This window comes from Protobothrops mucrosquamatus, unplaced genomic scaffold (assembly GCF_001527695.2).
Source record: "Protobothrops mucrosquamatus isolate PMUCROS unplaced genomic scaffold, P.Mucros_1.0 scaffold804, whole genome shotgun sequence".
NCBI classification, from domain to species: Eukaryota; Metazoa; Chordata; class Lepidosauria; order Squamata; family Viperidae; genus Protobothrops; species Protobothrops mucrosquamatus.
In genome coordinates, this window is record NW_015387070.1 from 123,352 (window position 1) to 147,020 (window position 23,669).

Genomic DNA, 23,669 nt, shown 5'->3' on the forward strand with positions numbered 1-23,669 from the left:
TTTCTTTCTTTCTTTCTTTCTTTCTTTCTTTCTTTCTTTCTTTCTTTCTTTCTTTCTTTCTTTCTTTCTTTCTTTCTTTCTTTATATCTATTAAATTTGTTTGATGCCCATCTCACTTTGAAGCGACTCTGGGAGGTTTACAACATGCCTAATCATTTGTTAAGGCACTTGCAATTCATTTCATTGTTACAAGTTGAAATTTGTAATACAAAAATTCAGGGTGAATTTAGGGGACAAAATGTCAGAATATTCCTTAACATTCCTAATGGAAGCAATCTTCCAGAATCTTCCAAATTCACTGAAAGAGCCAGGTACCTTTTGGACAATTGCAGGTAGTTAATAGAAGACAATAGCTTTTAATATGACTTTTAATTTTCAATGTTTGAATTTATCACTTCCCCTTTTTTTACTTAGTTTTCATTTTCTAGCATGTCCCCTGGGAACATTGGGGAGGAAATCATTACGTGGCTACCATAGTTAGGGATGCACAATTTTGTGGGGGTGAAGGTTGCACCCTACTTTTGAGTGGTGTGCCTTGGCTATATTGCAACATGAATACCAAAACCAAAAATGATCCCTTTAGGTTAGTATTATTTTTAAGTAAAATGAAATATAAGCAATAGGATTACTTGCCAACCATCCATTTAATAATATTAAATTTAATAATCCAGTTTATACATTAAACACTGCAAGTCTGGAAAAACTTTTGCAGGTCTTTAGGGGCAGTATCCAAGGCCTTTGAAAGCTGCTGATTGTGCAACTCTCCAAATCCAGCCAAGTGTAGTGCGGTTCCATTAACATTTCATTTTCCTTCTTTATTACCACCTTTCCACAGGTCAGTTAGAGAGTATGTTGCAGAGCTGTGGAGTACATCTTAGAAGGCCATTTTTATTTACGAATAGAGCCAGCCCTATGCATTCCAGCAACGATAGCTCCACACAGTATCTAAGGTCACCTAAGTAATTTTAGCACCTAGATAGAAAAATCTTCTCAAGCAATAAAACTGAAAATTAACCTTTTTTGCCATTTCATATCAGACATCTGAGAAGGCAGCTATATCTAAGAGTAGGTTTAAGCCCAAGTATAATAACAGAATGTTACTGCTTTTATGGATAGGAATTACCACATGAAAAAGAGTTACCACGTGGCTTGAGAGGGTACCTGAGGGATCGTCTTTTTTGAAGAGTTTCTGCCCATCCAATTAGATCAAATAGTATGGGCATGTTGCAGATCCCATCACCCAAATAATGTCAGCTGACAGGGGCTAGAAGCTTTTCCTGTAGCAGCCCTCTGCTCCGTGGAACATCCTTCCTTTGGAGATTAGAATGGCCTCAACCCTGTTAGCCTTCTGTATTGTTTAAAGAGCTGGCTATGCTCCTGAGTTTGGTGCGTTACATGCTCCAAGGCCTCCCTGGCTGTCTTGTTAACAGGACAGATGTCTTGCTTGCATGTACTTGAACTAGATGTTTTAATGGTTTTTGTGTTTTAACAATTTTTACTGTTTTTATTGTTTTAAAATGTTTTTAAGATTTTAATTGTAGTATATGTTTCTAAACTGTGAACCGCACAGAGTCGTTTGCTGAGATGGGGGGGCTATAAAAATCAAATTAATAAATAAAAATAAAATGTAAGTGGAGTTAAACTGAAGACCTATTCTGCAGATAAACTGTTTCCTTTTGCCTTTCTTTCACAGGTGGTGCCATTTCAAAGCCCCTTACTGATCTCACAGTAGCTGAATCCCAGAAAGCTGTTTTTGAATGTGAAGTAGCCAATCCTGAATCTGTAGGCCAATGGCTGAAAGATGGAAAGCCGCTTACTATGACAGATCGTTGCAAAAGTGAATCTGATGGGTTGAAGCGGAGACTTATTATTCCAATCAGCAAATTGGACGATGTTGCGGAATATACCTTCCGAGTGGCATCTTCAAAAACATCAGCTAAGCTGAAGGTTGAAAGTAAGTAATTAAGGAAATGTCATCTCAGGTATCATGTATTTGTAGTCTTACTTGATTCTTGATTTTTTTTTCCTTGGAATTTGAGACTGTGGTTCTAAATAGATATATCTCTGGACACAGTGGATTTATTTTTGAGTGGATATGTATAGGTATATTCGGTATTTTTAATGTCAAAATCTAACATTTTTAGTTCCATCTTTAGTTCCTAAGTGGAATGGGATTTTTCAAATGTTCCATTGTGAAGCAGATAAAAGGCAGTATTAGACAAAGAAGTATGAGATATAAGTTTCATTCACTGCATAGAAAGAAGAATAAGAGTGTAACACAAAATGGATTTTAAGAAGTGTTGAGTGGGGGTTAGGTGGGGGTAGTAAAAGGTGACCACCCTATTCCAATCTCCCTAAGGCCCACCCAAATTCTCTTCTGAAGAATGAAATAGCCTGTGTGAGGGAAAGAATGAGAAGGAAGAAGATAATCACCAAAAACTGAGCAGAGCAGTTTCTATGAGCAAGTGAGAGAAAGCTGTTACTCTCTTTTTACCTCATAGCTTTTCATGGGCTAAGCTTTAGTGGTACATCTTAGCCCCCCAATTATGCATAGTTTAATTAGACTGCTAGGCTTGGATTTAGCTAAATTCTCTCTGACACTTAGCAAAACATGATTAGATAAGAATCTTTTTTTAAAAAAAATATATATTTTATTGATTTTTTTAATATAAACATCTTGATATTTGGTAAACAGTGTGTTGTCTGGGTTTATATTTGCAAAGTAACCACTAACGGTTAATTTCTATATTCCAAAATCCACATTATAACTTTGCTTGATTTTCTCTTCTTCCAATAATATTCTCTTTTCAACCTAAATCAATACAATTCTTATTAATTTGATAGGTAACAATTAAATATAAATATTTTTCTAAGATTTCTACCAATAATAATCTCATCAATATCATGCTTCTTTTCTATCTAATAATCTTGGTTGCCTCATTACAAATCCTGTTTACAATTCTTATTTAAATTTATTTTCCCTACAATGTTCAAAATATTTCTACTGGTTAAAATTTTCCCAGAATTAATTACCTTAAAGTATTTAAATTTATTTTCATATCTTAAAAAATAAGAAAAAGACATAGAAAAAGAAAAGACATGAGAGAGAAAAAGAAAAAGAGAAAAAGAAAAAAAAGAGAAAAAAGAGAAGAAAAAAAGAAAATAATATACTATTTAAAATATGTATCTCTCTTGAATTAGTATACACTTATTTCCAAATTCTTTCTGTTCTTTTTACCCATAATTAAACCTATGTTTAATCTTTAAATGTTCCATTTAATAAATCCAATCATCTAATCTTTTAACTCTATTCAAAACATTTTTCCCATTTTCAGTTATCCATTGGAATTTTCTTAAAATCAATTACATTTAAATATTTAAAACATTTCCTTTATGTTAATCATCCCACACATTTTTATAGTTCTCATACCGAAAAAGAAAAGAAAAAAAGTAAAAAAATATACTATCTTGCTTAGAGAGTTCATCCCTCTTAAACTAAAATCTTTCAATTTCTTCATCCATATTCAAACAAGTGTTTAATTTTTAAATATTCCCTCTGATACACCTCATCATCTAATTCCTCAAATCTCACTTTAGCCCTCTTCTTTTGCCAAGCATTTCTCCCAATCAGTATATTCTGTTGCATCAAAGAGTCTTTCCATAATCTTATAAATGTTGTTGTGGATATAGTAGGCAAATCAAACATCATGTCTTTGTAAAAAGATTTTGCCCCTTCATATTCATTGAAGATTTTTCTCATCATCCCTTGTCTCCCCATTTCTTGTGGTACTCTCAATGGCTCAGCAATCCATTTTGTCAAATATTTTTCCTTATCCTCAAATTTACTTTGTGATCTTAGAGTTATCTTTTCAATGTTCAATGTTTCTTGTAAGTCCTTCTCCACTTGAGTCTCCACTAACTTATATTCAGTTGTCTGCTTTACATGATCTCTCTCTCTCTCTTTATTTTCTGATCATTTGATTGTTGTGATGTTACATTAAAAATGCATTCATTTAAATTTTCAAATTCATTTTTAATTTCCTTATGGTTTGAAGTTAATATCATTTGCATTTGTTGTAATAGAACAAACATTTCCTCCTGGTAGGTATTTCTGCAGATCTCTAATGCGCCATAATGACTAAAAGTCCTTTCTCTGCCAATCACTTTAAAGTCACAATTTAAAAAATATTTATAATCCAGGAAGGTCAATTTTTTCTAAATTTTGTAGTTCACACTTTGCAGATAGTCCAGCTGCTCTTTGTTTAATCAATACCCTGAAGGTCACAACAACAAGCTTCTCTTTCTGAGCTGTATATTTAGGGCAGTATTTTCATCCACCACTAGATGTCAACACCAGTCCATCTTTCAATTCCCCCGCCCCCATAAAGTTAATTCACTGTTTCTGTTTAGAGGAGGGTGGAACAAAGACAACCCCCCTCACTTTTGGAGGATTTTTACTTCTGGGTTTTTTTCTTTTTTTCCCTCAGGAAATCAGTCAGGTAGAAGAGAGAAAATCAATATTCTTACCCAGTTCAGTCACACTGTTTACAATCACGCTTAGTTTAGTACTTTTTGGCTTTGGCTGCATGTAGCTTGGGCTAGACTTACGAATGACGCTAGCCTTTCTTCTGTCGGTTTTTGGAAGGCTTTCCCCAGACATCCGGATTGACCACTGTCTCCCCAGGATTGGCAGGGCTTCCCTCCTTCCTTGCCACTTCTCCGGGGTGGCTTTGGGCCCATTTAGGGTCCCCAAACAGAGAGAAATCAGCCGTAGGGATCGAATCGGATCGATCCCTCGGCTGGTGTGCCATCTGTGCAGAACCGGAAGCCAGATAAGAATGTTTATTATAAATTAGACAGAAGACATATTAAGTGGTTGATTGTCCCTTATCAATGGGAGCGTGCAGTTCCCTTCTTATGCCCACAGAAAGCTAAGCTCATTTTGTCTTCTTCAGGCCTTTCCCACATTGTATGATTGTTCATACAATTGACATTTCTGTCCTGAGAATCACCAGCTCCTCACTTATTTTTCACATTATATTATAAAGTCTGGGTACAATATTAGATTTGCATTAGACATTCATTTTATAATTCTGTGTCTCTTCTTTTTAAATAGCTGTCAAGATCAAAAAGACACTAAAGAACCTGACTGTGACAGAAACACAAGATGCAGTATTTTTAATAGAACTTACTCACCCAGATGTGAAAGGTGTTCAGTGGATTAAAAATGGCGTTGAGCTACATCCTAGTGACAAATATGAAATCAAAGTGGAGGGAACCATCTATACACTGAAAGTGAAGAACTGTGCTGTAGCCGATGAATCAGTTTATGGTTTTAAACTGGGAAGAATAGGAGCAAATGCAAGACTCCATGTTGAAAGTAAGTCAATCAAGTAGACGGGAGTAAATTTGATGACATTAATACCGGTAGTCAAAGGACAAGAAGCATAATTGCTCTTAATATGTATATAGTATTCATTCACACTCTCTTACTTCTCAGAAAAAGAGATAATTGTAATGGCACATGTGCATTTTATGGCCAGTGGTGCCTCTTTCAACCACCTCAATTTCAACCCTGAAAAGCCACTTATTACTTGTCCCTTTTCTAATACCAATATCTTGGTTGGAATTAAAGTCAAGTATCGTGACTAAATGTTTGCAAATTTTTTTTCCTTTAGCTGTTAAAATCATTAAAAAACCAAAGGATGTGACCGCTCTGGAGAACGCTGTTGTTTCCTTCGAAGTGAGCGTTTCTCACGATGCTGTGCCTGTGAAATGGTTCCACAAAAACGTCGAGCTCAAACCAAGTGACAAATGCAGACTGAGTTCTCAAAGGAAGGTTCATAAACTGACCCTGCAGAATATATCTCCTGCTGATGCTGGAGAATACACAGCAATTGTGGGACAACTTGAGTGCAAAGCTAAGCTTTTTGTGGAAAGTAAGTTTTTTTAAGCTTCTGCCTAAAATAAATTTTAAGTGCCATTAACAATGTCACACTTGAAGAGCTTTGTCTCACTTTACTTTTTTAAATTACCTTCCACAGCGGTGCACATTACAAAGACCATGAAAAATATTGAAGTTCCAGAGACTAAAACTGCCTCTTTTGAGTGCGAGGTGTCTCATTTCAATGTACCTTCTGTGTGGCTGAAAAACGGAGTGGAAATTGAAATGAGCGAGAAGTTTAAAATCGTTGTTCAGGGAAAACTCCACCAGCTCAACATCGTGAATACCAGCAGTGAAGATTCTGCGGAATATACCTTCATCTGTGGGAATGACAAAGTTAGCGCAACCTTAACTGTCAAACGTAAGTTTGCAACTGGAAAGAAGGAAGGATATTTTGTAGAAGCAAAGATGATCAGGCCAGCAAAGCATCTTGAACAAAAGCTTGAGCAGAAATGGGCTGCTTTCCTTTGATCTGAAGGTTGACCATGCTTAGTGGACCTATGGGGAGTCCCTACATTTCTTGGTGGCCACTCCAATCATGCCACAGTTGAAGAATGAAATGTAGCAAACAAATAAATAAACCTTCCTTGGGGGAAGGATTTGAACAATTAGTTTTTATTCCTCCAGTTATACATTGCTGCGATCCTAAATATCTGTTGTTATTATTAGCCACTAATCCTAATCAGTTATCTAGCTCAAGAACACTGAATCAATCTTTCACTGATTATTTCTTTCCCACAGCTGTCCTGATTACGTCTATGCTGAAAGACATCAATGCAGAAGAGAAAGATACAATCACCTTTGAAGTCACTGTCAATTATGAAGGCATCACATATAAATGGTTGAAGAATGGGGTGGAAATAAAGTCCACGGACCGATGCCAGATCCGAACGAAGAAACTTACACATTCACTCTCAATAAGGAATGTCCATTTCGGAGACACTGCTGAATACACGTTTGTTGCTGGCCAAGCAGCATCGGCAGCAACTTTATATGTGGAAGGTATTCCTTCTTTTTGTACACTTTATAATTCTTGGCTTGTTTATATAAATGTGTTCAGGGAGGAAGCAATCTAGTCAGAATTCAGGCTGCATTTATTCATATTATTAAGGAAGGCCTACATATGATCCTTAACTAACACACACTGATTCATCATAGATTAGCTTTCAGAAACTATAATATTGGATATGTCTCAATAGGTGGTCTAACATTAGTCAACAATGAACTATATATATGATCATATATTGAATTGATAAGCTATAAATGAAACTTGTTTCCAACACAGGCAGCTGTAACTAAACCAGGCAGCATCAAATTCACCATAGTTTTCATAAACCACAAAATCATCACTTCCAGATCCAGCCCATTCTAGAATATTCTGTCTTATTCCATAGCTAGGAAACCATAATTTTTGGTTTAGTTGTGAATGGCTTTTTCTTATCTTTTTGTTTTTGAAAATTAAGGTAAAATCACATTAACTGCGGGAAATCGCCACAGAATCTATCAGTCTTCCTACCTCCACTAAATCTTAATATAATCTATTTTTTCTCCTTTTTTATGTCATTGAGATAATATGACTAGGTCAGATATAGGTGAAATATAGGACTCTGGGTCACTTTGTTAACATTTAATCCTAGAAAAAAATAACTTTTATTACGTAAGTTAAAATAGGTTGTATTCAGGTTATCTTAATACTGCAACAGGTCTGTAATCTGTACTTGAATTCTGTGGTACCAAATATATTATTGTATCTCTGCTGAAAGCTTTCCTAAGCTTTGTCTCTGAACCTCCCCAAAATGTATCCATTCACCCACTTCCAAATTCCTCTCTCTTCCATTTTGTCCTCCTTATTGAATGTAATGGAATGGGGATGCCCTATGTTCCATCATCCAATCATCAAAAGCTGAAACAGAAAACTGTGGTTAATGAGAGACTTCCTAGTTTGTTCAAACTTGCAGAACAGTCTGGCTACAGGCAAAAAGGCTTGTTCATCTCTTGGCTAATTAAGCTAGGACATGAACATCCAAATGCAGACAAAATGCACAATTATAGTGCACTTCCTATACTGGAAGTCAGTTACTAAAAATAGCTATTTGTATATAATCAAAAAATATATTTGGATTTTATTGAAATTATTCTTATCTGCTTTCAAAATTGTATGTAATATTAAGGGTCATCCATTCCTTCCTGCCCAGAAATTATTGTAAATTGCTATGATTAATAATGCAGAAAAACGAAGTAAAGTCAATAGGATAGGATGCAGTGCAGAACGAAAAGAAATTGTAGTAACTTCATAAATAAGGTGATATTTAATTGCCTCCATCTACCAATAGAACAGATTCCACTTCTACCTGCAACTTCTATGTGTCACCCCATTTGTTCTATCTAGAGTAATAGATACTTTCCAGAACAGATGGGTTAGTCATAGAGGCCATTGAAGGGGGGGAGGGGGAGAAAGAAGCAAGATTCATATGACATTAGATATAATTTATAAATATTAATCTTTTTGACTCATATTAGCCATTGATAACAGCTTGCATTAACTTTTTTCTAGCCCGCCATATTGAATTTAGAAAACACATCAAAGATATTAAAGTGGTGGAGAAGAAAAGAGCTGTTTTTGAATGTGAAATCTCAGAACCTGACATTTCTGTTCAGTGGATGAAAGATGGACAGGAACTTCAGCTGGGTGACAGGTAATTTTTTTAGAGTTGCATCAACTTTATTATATTGCCACACAGTTTGTGAACTACTGATGAAAACTATGCAGCAGCTGTCTAGAATCAGATTTCAGATCTTGTTTTGACCAATCTGCCTAACTCTTTGGCTAATTTTCAAGTTTGTAACATGTCAGCTCTCAGAAAAAAAACAACAATCCTAATTCTTGATTGCTGTAACCTGTTTCTTCTTTCATGAACTTTAGGAACAGTGCAGAAACATCTCTGTATTTTGATTGCTAATTTTCTCCTCCAAGTGTGGGCAGCTTAGTCTTTGTCTCATGTACAAGCTAATTTTAGAATTTAAGAAAAGTAAACCAACTGTTTGAGGCAGCTGATTATGGGTATCACAAAATGCAATTGATCAGTAGTTATTTAATTTATTAGTAAGAAAAACCAACACATCCGAAACATTTTGGTTAATGCAAAATATGCTACCTTTTGCTTACCTAACTTAATCTAGCCATGCTATCTACCATCTGAGTGGATTTATTGCAATCTTTTGGGTAGGGAACTGTGAAGTGATTCCTTGCTGTAAGCTGAGAGTTGTCACAGGATAAGAAAGGCAAAAAGTTTCCATGAGCCAGCTGATCTTATACACCATCCTTCATTAGATTGGGATATATTTTTTTAAACAATTTTAACTAAAATCTATAATGAGCCTCTGATACCCACACAGAAGCAAAAATGTTAGGATCATTTTTTTTCTGCTTACAGATCTTTAAAAAGACCTTGTGTTAAACCTATTTGAGTCCCACAAACTAGTTTTCCATTGCTTTTCTCTTCCATTCCTGCTGGATTTGCAGTGATTTTATTTTGGGAAGTTTTGAAGTGAGAGTGTCAGAAAAAAAATGGCACTCAAGAGCTACTGTATCTGTTGTGAAAGTTGTAAACCCCCTGCATTAGGAAATTAATATGTTAATATATACTGCTCAAAAAAATAAAGGGAATGCAAACTCCTTCAGTTCCATGTTAAAATGTTCCCTTTATTTTTTTGAGCAGTATATTTACTTGTTCTAGATCAGGGGTGTCAAATTCGCAACATCACAGCAATGAAGGAGACGCGGTTTCACTATGATGCATCCGGCCAGCGGGCCGGCAGTTTGACACCTCTGTTCTAGATCATTTAAGAATTAAAGAGTGTCCTTTTGTGATACGGGAGGCCATATAAATGTTATAGATCAATAAATAAATGGACTATCTGTGATTTGTGGTGTCTGTTCATGATTAGTTTCATGCATAAACTAGAGCTCTAACAATTGTCTGCCATTTCTTTTTGACTATGAACTTCAGAAATTTATGGAGCCACCCCAACTTTTCTAAAATATTTTAAAAACAATTTTCTAAAAGTTCTTTTTTCCTTTTTTGAATTTGCTTTTAGAGTAAAAGTTCAGCGGGAACGGTTTGTTCATCGTCTTCTGATTACATCCACAAAGATGTCTGATTCAGGGAAGTACACAGTAGTGGCTGGAGGAAATATGTCCAATGCTAATTTGATGGTGGAAGGACGTGATGTTCGCATCAGAAGCCCCCAGAAAAATGTTCAGGTATGGTATTTCAGGTCTGATAAAAGGAATTATTGATACCCTACAATAATACACAACACAATATGTGACAATGCAATTAAAAAGTCAGATTACAATACCGCAATAATATATAGGTATAATTTAAAAGTGCATTCAAGCAATTGTGGAGAATGTTTGATTTCTTCAGTGTAACAAGAGATGATGCTCAAAACTGAACATTTAGCTTGAGCCTCATCCCCAAATCTCATATTTTATTATTTTGAAAAGGCATGCTGGCAGACCCAGAGGAGAGAGCATAGCTAATATATAATGAGCATGATGCCTTTTAAATGAAACAATATCTTGTTTCTTCAGCGATAACAGTTACTATCATTCACAAGGAAAGTGAAACAAATGAAGAAATCTTATATTTTATAGTATCTTTAAAGAATAGTGATGTATATTTTGAGCATCCTTTTAGTTTTCAGATATTGTGTCAGTGTTACATATTAGTGTTGGAAAAGGAACATAGGTATCTATATATAACTATGTCATACCAAAAAATTCTAATTGGATAGCCCACCATGTTTAAACAGTATTGTAAAACAGGAAGGGAGGGAGGGAGGGAGGGAGGAAGGAAGGAAGGAAGGAAGGAAGGAAGGAAGGAAGGAAGGAAGGAAGTCCTCATAAATAGTCCAGTAAGAACATATGACCTGTGACTTCCAAGGATGCTGGAATGCTGAAATGGACAGAAGGAAGAAAATGGGGGTGGGGGTGGGGAAGTAGAATTGGCTAACTTGAACCTTACGACTTCTAGGTTTTTGTAGCTGCAGATATGGTAGAGATTGGAGGGATTAGAATATACCATACATAGAAAAGAAGTCATCTAGTCCTACCCCCTGCTCAGGCAGGAAACCCTATACCATTTCGGACAAATGGCTGTCCAGTCTCTTCTTAAAAACTTCCAGTGTTGGAGCATTCACCGCTTTTGGAGGCAGGTTGTTCCACTGGTTAATTGCTCTAACTGTCAGGAAGTTTCTCCTTAGTTCTAGGTTGCTTCTCTCCTTGATGAGTTTCCATCTGTTGCTTCTTGTCCTGCCTCCAGACGCTTTGGAGAATAGCTTGACTCCCTCTTCTTTGGGGCAGCCCCTGAGATATTGGAAGACTGCTATCATGTCCCCCCTCGTCCTTCTCTTCATTAAACTAGACATACCCAATTCCAGCAGCCTTTCCTTATATGCTTTGGCCTCCAATCCCCTAATCATCTTTGTTACTCTTCTCTGTACTCTTTCTAGAGTGGAATGGGAAAAAAATCCCAAAGATATCTGTTTCCCTTCTGTAATCTTCAAACAATATTCCATGTATATTCTAAACATTACTGCAAGGCTTTGTTCCAATCCAGAAGCAGCCCTGGATAGGAGCATTTTATCATTTTTTCTTAAATCCCCACTCATTATTTTAATACAACTTGAAAGACACTAAAGTCCTATTATTGTTACATTCACAGAGGGAGTGGAACCATTGTAGCATCTTTATCACTTGTCTTGATTATATTTCATTTGTAAGGGAAGGTCTGAAGGAGGAAGATACTCTACAGTTATTGGTTTTCCATAAAATTTTGAATCAAGGATGCAGAAAGGGAACTTTGACTAAGTAATCATGTGACTACAATACATCCTTTACGTGATTACAATGATCCTAGGACAATTGTTTTGGCTTCATTTTATTGTAATTAATTAAAGAAGAAGGCACAGACAAGGCTGGAAAATCTTGCATTCCACATATCAACCCTAGATCATATTACAAATATCCTTTTCCAGATTAATCAGAATCCTGAAAAAGTTATGAACTCTTAAGATAGGTTGCCACATATTCTCAGGAACATTGTTCAAACTATGTCAGGATTTTTAAACAATCAATATTTTGCTGAATTGAACCCATATACTACCATTTGAGTGTTTTTATTGACCCACTAGAAAGTATTTGAGCAAATGATTTTGAAAATAGGAAAAATATAACATATTTTAATTGTTTTGGCTGCGAGAAATTAGAAATTCAGTTTAATATGCAAAAGAAATAATAAAATGCAACTTCTTAGCTTGATTAATAAATTAATTAGATGTCAGACTCTTGACTGGATTAGCACATGGCCAGGATTGATTTTTTATTATTTTTTAAATTGCTGTTACTTAATAATACAGCATAAAGGGAAAATATAGTAAAAGAAAAAAAAGAAAGCAATAAAACAGCAAAAATGATAGATGTAGGATTCACATACATATGTATGAAATTTTACACAATCATTTCAATAAAGGATTATCATATTTCATTGTATATCACGTGGGTGAATTTTTAAGACTTATCTGCCTTCTGTCTTTCTCAATTTTGCTTGCCATATTTAAGTATCAAGCAACACAGATAGATTTAATTTAGAGTAGTTAATCTTTTCTTTGTTGGAAAGAACATTTTTACATTTCTTTAGAATTAAAATGGAATAAGATAAGATTCTTCACACAGCACATTGTGTATTGGAAGGACCCAATCAAAGTGACCTTTTCATCTTTTGGCTGCCTTTTTCCAGGAAATTTATTTTTAGAATCCTAGTTTTGTGCTAAACTTCATCTGTTTTTTACATGTACCTAATATTATCAGATGAGGATATATTCTGCAATGCAGGAAATATACTGCATGAAACACTCTGATGAAGGCCCCCATTTATAAAAAGAATTTGAAAAATGAGAATGAAACATAATATTGAAATATACAAGTCTTTAATAAATTCAGTGCTCAAAAAGTAATACATCTATCTTATGTGATGCCAATGGCAAACCAGTTTCATTTCCACTTGAGAACTAAAAAATACTAGTTACATAGTTTCTATTCACAAAACTGTTGTCGTCTTTCTGTTTAACTGACAGGTTCTTGAGAGGCAGCGAGCTGTTGTGGAGTTTGAGGTCAATGAAGATGACATTGATGCTCACTGGTACAAGGATGGGATTGAGATCAATTTTCAGATTGAGGAAAGATATCATTATGAGGTGGAAAGACGTGTCCATAAGATGATCATCACAGAAACGAGATATACAGATGCTGGAGAATATACCTTTTTAGCTGGAAAAAATAGGAGTTCCATCACTCTTTATGTAAATGGTAAGACAGAGGTTTATTTTGATATAAATATTTTGTTTTAATCCCTGCACCCCAGGTGAACAAATTACTTGCTCTAGATCTCTTTCTAGGCTACTTTTTACTTCTATTCAATTGAGCAGAAAAATTCTCATATTTTTTAGTGTCTATGTTCTCCATATCACATTCCTGCATTTTAATCTGCCTGCCTGCTGAAAGTCTTCACAGCAGTGGAAATGTTCTATCATAGCCTTTTTTCCTGATGTATCTTTTTCTATATTTAAGAGACTTGTACATTGCTGAGAACAGATAACTCAAGTAATCAGTGGATGTGCAATCCATGTATTTATTATTGTCAGAGCATGCACAGTCTTATTGCGTTGAGGTAACCCAGGAGTAAATACAGTAAACAGTGTTTTGTATTAAATGGTGGTTTATCACACACTATCCACAATATACACTAGAAACAAGATACATACACGTGGTCATTCAGCAAACTCCAATATACAGCAATTACAGCAGTCAAATGGACAAGAGAGAAAGACTCCAGCAAAGTTTTCCCTTTTATACTCAGGCTCTTAAAGGGATACTGACAATTATGTTCATATATTATTGAAGACCGCCTGCGAAGCTTTGTGGCTGAACTCAGATGCCTTGAGATTAATTCAGATTAATATCAAAATAGAATGAACCATGCTAGAAAAATTCAGATGATGAGGATGACGATTTCTCGTTTGATTTTCAGCACCTGAGCCACCTAAGATTGTAAAGGAGCTTCAACCGGCCACTGTGGAGTCTGGGAAACCTGCCAGATTCTGTGCTATTGTGTCAGGCAGGCCTCAGCCCAAGATTTTCTGGTACAAAGATGAGCAGCCTCTTTCTCCAGGCTTTAAAGTAAAGTTCCTTCATGATGCCCAAGAGTACACCTTGTTGCTGATTGAGTCTTTCCCTGAAGATGCTGCCGTCTACACAATTGAGGCAAAGAATGACTATGGCATTGCCACCTCTTCAGCATCCCTTTCAGTGGAAGGCAAGTTCTGGCAGTTCTCTGTCTCAAAGCTCTCTGAAATGCCTTGTCCATCTGGTATTATGTGTGCTTTTCTGTAGAAAGCTAATCATCACTTTTAATTTTTTTCCTTTAGTTCCAGAAGTTGTTTCTCCCGACGTAGAAGTGCCAGTTTACCCACCTACCATTATTACACCGCTCCGTGATGCTGTTACATCTGAGGGACAATCCACTTTCTTTCAGTGCAGAGTTACTGGGACAGGTTAGTTGTACTCTTTGATCTGAAGACAAAAGACAAAAGTTGAAATCAAGCTCTTCTAAATGATACAGATATAACTTTATCTATCTATCTATCTATCTATCTATCTATCTATCTATCTATCTATCTATCTATCTATCTATCTATCTATCTATCTATCTATCTATCTATCTATCTATCTATCTATCTATCTATCGTATCTATCTGTTATCTACCTAATCATCTAACTAAAAATTTTCCTGTAATGTAAAGCATTATAAAATCAATGAAAAAACTCAGTCATTCCATTTAAAAGCCTGCCTGAGTCTCTTCCAAACATTATCTTGTCTCCCAGAGCATAAGGAATTTTTGGCCCTCTTTACTTATATTAATAGGCCTTGCCTATTTCCCTCAGGGCCATCTCTCTGATTGCTTACAGTACCTTCTTAGTTACAAAAGTTGTACACATGTCAGAACAGGAGCAAATCTTTTTAAGTTCAAAAGTAATTATCAGGAAAGAACTAATCCTGTGTCCTAAAAATTAACAGCCTTTTAAAAGGAGATATGAATGTCATGTGTCTCTTATCATAAAAGTGGAAGAAGTGAGGAACTGCTTTGAGAGCAATTTAAAGAGGAACAGGGAAGAAATCCTATAGTTGTTCATTTGATCATTTATCCTGCCTACTGAAATGTTAGTTGTAATGGAGAATGAGGATAATTGCATCTTTGCTTAATTAGCCTGCACCAGTCTTCCATAAATCCATAAACTGGCAATTGAATGAGTTGCTGTCCCAGTATATCTGGAGGGTTGTAGAAACGGACCATTACGTGATGCTCTGACTATAGCTGCTACTAAAATTGCCTTGTGTCTGCTGTAAAATTTTAACAAGATTTGCAAAGAATGGTTCCATATATTGGTAGCTACTTGCCAGAAGAAAGACATGTGGGGAAACAATGCAAAGGCAGTAAGAGAGTGGGAAGATCTCAGTATGGGGTTTTAATATTCAATATCCATTTTAATTCTGACCTATAACAAGATCCCAGTGTTTTCATTAGTTTCCTTATTAAGAACGACACACAAAAAACCCTCAACGTTATTTTCTTTTCTTTCACATTTTATTTGCACTGGAACAGACCTCAAAATATCGTGGTATAGCAAAGACAAAGAAATCAAGCCATCCCGCTTCTTTAGGATGACCCAGTTTGAAGACACATACCAGCTGGAGATTGCAGAAGCTTACCCAGAAGATGAAGGAATTTACACCTTTGTTGCCAGCAATTCTGTTGGCCAAGTGTCAAGTACAGCTACTCTCAGGCTGGAAGGTACAAAGTGTTGTCTACACAGAACCTGTCTTGCTTAAATTTGCATGTGTTTAAACGTATTGATACTCATTCATAAACCTACATGTAATTGTCTTTCATGTTCATTAGTTCTAATCCAAATAATCATTCCCATGTCTGATGTCCACAGTATCCATGTTCTCCCCAAGGTATAAGCTTTGCCCACTTCACATTGTTTCATTGTTCCATTCATTTCACTCTTCCATTCTGTTTCCAATTAGCATTTAGCCTGGACCAAAAAGAGCATTTTAAAGATCCTCTTTATCATGACCATTTTTTTTCCAATTCCGTAACTGAAAGCAAGCAAGCAGAATCCAGAGAAGTCTGCTGACTTCCTATCTTTAGTCCATCATTTTATTTTTCACATTTAATTTTGAGACTACTTTACCCAGTGGGTGCTGTTGTTCAAAAGTAACAGCCCAAAGATGCTTTTTCTGGGTACAAAATGATCACACCAAGAATTTTACACTAATATAAATACAAGAAAAGGGAAGACAATAGGATTGTTTTTCTTTTTTGCCATCTTAGTGTGCAAAAGCTGATCTAAGATCAGTTTTAAAAGGAGTTTCTGAGGATGAGAAAATGGCCTCTTTCTGGTCTGCATGTTTACATCTGTAATTTTGTTACATTTCCATATTAATCTGCACTTTAAAAAATTCTTGTCCAAACATAGTACATAATATGTGTTTCAGTGTGTGTATTTCCTCTCAAAATGGGCATATAAGTAAAAATATGTATTTTGACCCATGTAAACTGACAAGAACTGCGGTGCAGTATATACAGAAATATGGAACATAGTGGATAGATTAGATCCTCAATTTATTTCAGAAAGTGTAAATTCAGTAATGTTATATAATCATTCTCGAAACATCATAATTCAGTCTTCCCAAATAGAGCATGGGAGTATCGGCTGTTCAGAGAATTTGGTTCAGATATCACACAAAGCATGTCCAAGGCACTTTGGATATCTTTGGATTTATGCTATGATGTACTGTATGTGTATATATAATCAATGTTGATTATATAGACATCATGGTTGGTGTTGACCTGCTATGATGTATGTAGGTGTATATAATCAGTGTTGATTATATCATGGCCAATGTTGAACAATGTGATGTGATGTGTGTATGATCAGTGTTGATTATATATACAACATGGTCAATGCTGACCTGCCATGATGTGTGTGTGTGTGTATAGACAATGTTGACTATATATACACCATGGTCAATATTGGACGGCTGTGATGTGTGCTTATATATGGTCAATGTTGATTATATATACCACGTGGTCAATGCTGACCTGCCGTCATGTATATGTATATGTAGTCAATGTTGACTTTGAGTTAATGTTGCTCCTGGTTGCTGCCTGGACTAGTTAGGCTTTGTTAATATGAATGAAATTCAATTTATGTAAGACAAACAGGACAAGGAATGCCCACTTGAGCATAAATAGGTACATTAGCACTGCAGTGTGTTTCAAAAGACAAAGAAGGAATTCTATTGGTAACGTTCCTGGGTTTATACCACATCTTTAACCATAGGAATTTAGGGGAAACAGTCACTCATCAATCAGATGTGAGTATTTGTCAAAAGCAATAATCGAATGGGAGACTTGAGACCTTTGATCCCATACCGAATCCCAATTTTTGTTTTGTGTTTCAATGATAAATGTTGTCAGCAGGGAAAGGAGGAGTATAATGGAAGCCTGGGAGTAGAACAAGAGAATGCTGAGTAGGTGTAAGCAATTAAAAGATGACATGCTTCTTTTCAGGGTTTAAGGTTGAAGAAGGTACCTCCTATTCCCAAAGGCATGTTTCTTCATCTGTTTCCATTAAGAAGGAATCCATTGGCCAAAGGCCCGTCTTTATCCAGCCCATTTCAAGCTGTAGCGTATGCAGCGGGGAAACAGTCAGATTCCAAGCCAGGGTTTCTGCCAGGCCAAGCCCAGAGATCCTCTGGTTTCATAACCAGCAGCTAATGTTGCCATCCAAAGATGTAGTTTTCCATTTTGATGAGTCGACCGGCACGGCCATATTGATAATAGTAGATGCTTTCTCAGAACATGCTGGGCAGTACTCTTGCCAAGCCAGAAATAGTGTTGGAGATGCAACTTGTACAGCTACACTTACAGTGACCACTGAAGGTAAAGCCCCATTTTTCTTCCTAGGGATTCAGTTTGTTGCATAAACCACACGTTCCAGACTGTGACTAATGACCCCCTTTTCCTCACTTCACACTTCTTTAGATGCACCATCACTAATGTGGGTAAAATTCTAGCAGTAACCAAATAAAGCACTCTTCTTTCCTCTTCTTTCAAGTGTACGGTTGTCTAGCATTTGCCTTCCTAGCTCTATATTTCAGAGTCAGCTCCTGATTTATAAAACTAAATAGATGCACATTTCAAGATAGGGAGGTGTTGGCAGTTGGTCAAATTCTCTGAGGTTTGCTCTACTCGGTTTTAAAAGGAAAACATGGGGACCAAATGAGAGATGACAGTTGTTCTCTTGGGGATCGTAACCACCTTCAGATTGCCATGGACAATGTCGCAATGAAAAGAAGAGACCAATGCCCATCCTATGAGCATGAATACCCTTCATTTTTCATTCATCATTCATTTGTGGCTGGAGTTTCTTATGTATTATGCTTCCTACCAAAAGTGCCCTAACGAATGCACCTGGCATGCCGGCCATACCAAAGAAGATGCGATGTTTTGTTCCCATCAACTGTGATATATAATTTTGTTTTTAATTGGGCAATTTAAAGGGAATTCAGTATTAATCGTATGTTTTGTTACTTGATTACACAGTGCAAGCCCTAGATAGGCAAAGTTCTGGGAAAGATGTAAGGAAATCTGTCCAGGACAAATCAGAACTTTACATTGCTTCCCCTTTTGCAAAGAAGGAAAGCCAAGTTTGTGTAAAAGAAATTCAGTCAATGCAAGAGCCTTCAAAAGAAACGCTTGCGCAGGTGTTTGGTGGAACTTCAACCGGGAAAGCTGCAGCTGGGGAAGAAGCAGGAATGCTCCAGTCTACAGTCATAACTCAGAAATCAGAAAGTGCCAAAATAGGTAAAACCTCAAGTCAAGTAGAAAGAGAGACTGCTCCAAAGATTCTTCTGAAGCTTCATGATCTCACTGTGAGATGTGGTGACACTGCTCAGTTTATATGTGCTTTTGAAAGCGAGAACTTTAATGTAATTTTATGGACCCACAATGGAGAAATGCTTCAAGAGTCCACAAGAATAAGAGTGTCACAAAGTGGAACTGTTCTGTTCCTCACCATCGCTAACATCCAACTTCTAGATCAAGGATTATATAGCTGTACTGTTCGTAACGACTATGGAGAAGTAACGACAACTGCTATACTAACCGTAGAAGGTGGTTATTCTGATTTTTAACATTGTGTTACTTAACCTCATTACGTCTTATCACCTCAGCACTATGGCTTCAGTACTAGCATTTCATTTAGTCTTAATTTTTAGTCCCACTTTCCACCCAGCCTCTATCTTTAGGGCTTGATTCATAAAATATGTGCATGCCTATTTAATCTATGTAACTTACTTTCATGCCTCTTTGCAGCAAGTTTCAACACTATTGTATTATTTTTCAAAAAGAAGATTTAATCTGTCCAGGAAATAGAAAAGTGTTCTGTGTGAAGTAAAATACAAGGATTAGATTTTGAAAATTAATATTTATCGGGAAATTAACCTTTAATTTAGCTGTTCTCGCTTTGGCAGATACTGTCATTAAGCAGATGTAATCATGCTCTGAAGTATGTTTAATTTATATAACGTGTTTTTTTAATGAACACTTTTTTCTGTTAATATCTATACAGATTTTTTTTCAAAATCAGAATCTCAGATCTGAAATGTAATCAACCCAAATGCCAATTACTTTTCCTTTCTTTTCTGTTCCACATCAGATGATTTTGCTATTAAGCCTTTTATTGTGATTAAATCCCTAGTTCCTTTTCAGTATGGTTAATACCATAATGTAGCTGAAAATTTTCCATTCTTGATATTATGTTGAAATAATAATTTGTGTTCTTCTGAAGGCTGAGCATTCTTTTTTCTCTTTTTTTGCTACAAATGACCTGGAAGTACATTCAAAAGAGCAGAAATACCCTCCTGAAAACAAAACAGAAAATGTGTATTTTTAATCCACTATAGATTTTCTGATTTTTCTTCATTTCTCTATCTGCATTCCAGGCTGTGAGAAAGAAGCCTTGATGCACTGATAACATTTGTAAATTTAATATGAATCTACTCCTGTCCTCCTCATATCCGTAATAAAAAATTCCAAGGAACAGCAACAAGAAAACATACAAATGTATATTTATAAATCTAACATGAATCTGTTCTAGTTCCTCTGATATCAATGGAACAAATTCAACGGACAATGACATATATTTTGCTTAAAATGAATTGAACCCTTAAATGTGGAACAGAATAGTAAATGAAATAATATCATTGCTCTTGCACTAACAAGCTGAACATTTCACACCATACTAATAATTTTATATGTATATGTATCTTTCTAAATTGAGATTTTGAGTGCTACAAAACCTCTAATCTTATCCTAACTTTATTCTTACCTAGCTAAAGAAGTGCAAGCCAGGACAGTAACAAAAATTACCCTTGAATCAGATACTAAAAGTATAAAATCAGTCAAAGAGTCTCAGTTTAAAGCAGCCTCTGAATCCAAGGAAGAGCCCTTCACAGAAACTTCAAGTGTGACAGTATCTTCAGCTCAAACAACCAAACAAAGGATCCAAGATTATTATCCTGACATAGTGCCATGCAAAGAAGACACAGCAGAACCTAATGGCATCGTACCAGTCTTCCTTGAAACTCTGCCCCCAGAAACTTTGGTCAAAGAAGGAGATGGTGTCTCACTTTTCTGTCTAATTAAAGGTGTTCCCACACCTTGTGTCATCTGGCTATATAATCAGTTAATAGTTGAGGAATCTGCATTATGCTCTTTAAGACATGATGGTCCCCTATGCATTTTAAAATTACTGAAAGTTAATGAGAATCAGAGAGGTATATACAAGTGCAGAATAATTAATTCTGCAGGACAAGCCGAGTGCAGCACACATCTGAGAGTGACAGGTTGGCAACTGCATGTTCCTTCCATATACAATCTCCTCCTGCACTGAAACCTGCTTGCTTCTCAATACATGATATATACTGTGTAAAACAACTGTGGATCAATGAATATTTTCGTCACGTTATTAAAGGCATGTTAAAGGCATGTTGAATTACCCCACCCCAAAAGAAGAAGAAAAACCCACCCTTTTATAATGTTGTGGATGAAAAGAACACTCTTTAGTTTCAATTTTCATAGACTTACTGGGCATTTCCTGGCATGCACGTGTCTGTATGTTTGTGTGATTTCTTTTTCTTGTAGCAATGCATCATGAAGTGGTTGTTCGATCATAATATTTAAGTGTTTCTTTCTTCCTTTCTTTATTACAGATCTGGAAAAAGTCATACAGGAGAAGATAGAGCAGCAGATTGAATTGGAAGTTAAAGGTACAGTTATACTACATTTAGCGTAAAAGTTCAGTGACCACTTTAGAAAGCCTATAAAAGCAAAATTTATTCTGAGACATTCAAATATGCTGCATGTTTTGGGGGTTTTTTTGTGTTTAAATATGCTCTAGACATTTTGCACTACAAAAAAGTACGAGTTTTAAAGTACATTTAAAGCTTTCATTTCATAGATTTGCCATTTTTATTTTCAGTACATGCTATGCAGCTGGTTGCAAAAGCTTTCCTTTTACATATCTCCTTCTAATGCATGAGGACCCTTAAAATTCCACTGAATTTCTAATAATAATTTAAAATATATTAGTTCTGTAACATTAATTTGTCAGTGAAATTGGGGTGGCATTTGTTTATGAAGTGGTTTTATGCAAGAGGATAAAGTGACCGATTTTCATTGTGCCCTCCTGTTGTATGCATTTAATTCTCCATGGTAGATTTCTTACCTTGGCTTGCAGATAGAATAGTTGGTTATTGTTGCTTGCTCCTTCTTTTCTTTCTTTTTGCATTACATTGTGAGGTTAGCAGCTGTATTAGTTCGAATAAACGCCTTCTGATTTTAGTAAATTACTTATAGTTAATTTTTAACAGTTTTGAAAATAATCTTTTTAAATTGTTTGGCCATCGTAACTCACAAAGAGCTCAGAAAGGGCGTTTATTCTAGTGTCTGCAAGTCAGGTAAGAATCTTTCCCCCCCCTTTGCAAACAAAACATATAAACTAAATTAAAAAAAGCTTTTGGGGCGGTAAAACATGCACTCACGAGACCGTGTCCTTTTGAGATTCATTTTTACTTGTTGCTGAAGAAATTTTCCACAGTTGGAAGAAAGAACCGACAATGAACGATTTTCAAGTCAGAATCATTAAAACAGAGCAAGTGTTGCGTTTATTCGAACAAATATGGTGAGTGAATTTTTTTTTGTATTTGGGATGAATTTGTAGCATGCTCATAATTTCATTTTTTTTGTCTCTACTTGTTTGATGGAAGAGCAAAGTGTGCTGCAATATAATGTTATTCTCTTGCAGAATTGTTCTTTGGCGAAGAGCCAGAATATACAGCAGAAAAGTTCGCTGATGAAGAAGAAACATTTGCTGATTCAGAGGATCTTCTGAAGTCTTTTTCTGACCAGAAGTGTGCAAGTAGATTCAAAGCTATGGCCTCTTGTCCTGAGAAACTGAAACCTTCTTTTCTACAAAAATTAAAATATCGATCAGTTTTGGTTGGAGAACCAGTGGTTTTCCAGTGCAAACTGAATGCTTATCCATTACCCAAAGTTACATGGTTTCATAATAACAAACAAATCCCCCAAAGTCTACGAAAAATAATGAAAAATGAGAACTACCTGGATATGCATGATTCCAGTCTAGAGGTTAAGGATGTTCAGGAAGAGGATTCAGGGAGCTACAAGATTTTTGCTATTAATAGTGAGGGTTCAGCTGAGTCCACAGCATCCTTGTTAGTAATTCAAGGAAATGAACAAAATGCCAAATATCTAGCGTTTCTAAGAAAGTCGGAACGCACTCGTGAACATATAGAACATATGATGCAGAAAAAGAGAGATGATAGGGTTAAGGTTGACCTGAGATGTATTGGTTCGCCATTTGATAAAAAACAGGAGACTGAGAAAGCTTTAACTAATTTGTCTCCTACCAAAGGAAAAGTCAGGACAATTAGTTTTGAAAATGCACCATCTTTAAGACAGGAACTTACCTATGACAATGACTGGGTAGGAAAAAAGCATTTGGTTAGGGTGGGAAGTGACAAAGAGTCTTTGCTTGATGATGAGATAAGGTTGAAGTTACAGCGTCTTCGTGAGGCAAAAAAAGTTATGTTAGAAAAGAAAAAAGCATCAATTGAAGCGCAATATGCAAACAATGTTGGCTTTAGGGACGAGAGAAACCCATCAGCTCCTCCAGTCTGCATGGTAGGTCAGGTAGGAAGAAAGAGGGCTGTCTTTCGGACAATTGAGCAAATCAATGAAAAGAACTTGCCAAGCCCAGAAGAATTGACCGTAGAACATTCCAATAGAAAGCTTGAGAAAACTTCAGAAAAGTTTCATGTTAGAAGGGAACAAATTCTCGGCCTTTCTATGCCTTTCCAGGCTCCACCAGAGCCAGACGAAAGAAGCAATACAGGAAAAATCTTCCAAAAACAAAAGATCTTTAGTGGAGCAACGAAGCAAGAAGTTCTAAAACCAGTTTCAACGACAGAAAGCAGTACTAGATGGATGGGTTATACTGATGTCCAAG

The 23,669-nt window shown here is 36.0% G+C and overlaps 1 protein-coding gene across 1 annotated transcript in view; it reads left to right on the forward strand.

Moving 5' to 3' along the window:
- Positions 1–23,669, forward strand: part of TTN (titin) — a gene marked incomplete in the record, with an annotated part of 304,338 nt that overhangs the window by 39,939 nt on the left and 240,730 nt on the right. Inside the window, 12 exon segments of the mRNA XM_015818849.1 lie at positions 1,694–1,954; positions 5,117–5,380; positions 5,679–5,939; positions 6,045–6,305; positions 6,686–6,946; positions 8,499–8,640; positions 10,043–10,208; positions 13,085–13,316; positions 14,038–14,322; positions 14,435–14,560; positions 15,671–15,859; positions 21,352–21,408. Coding sequence (XP_015674335.1) covers positions 1,694–1,954; positions 5,117–5,380; positions 5,679–5,939; positions 6,045–6,305; positions 6,686–6,946; positions 8,499–8,640; positions 10,043–10,208; positions 13,085–13,316; positions 14,038–14,322; positions 14,435–14,560; positions 15,671–15,859; positions 21,352–21,408 — 2,505 coding nt within the window.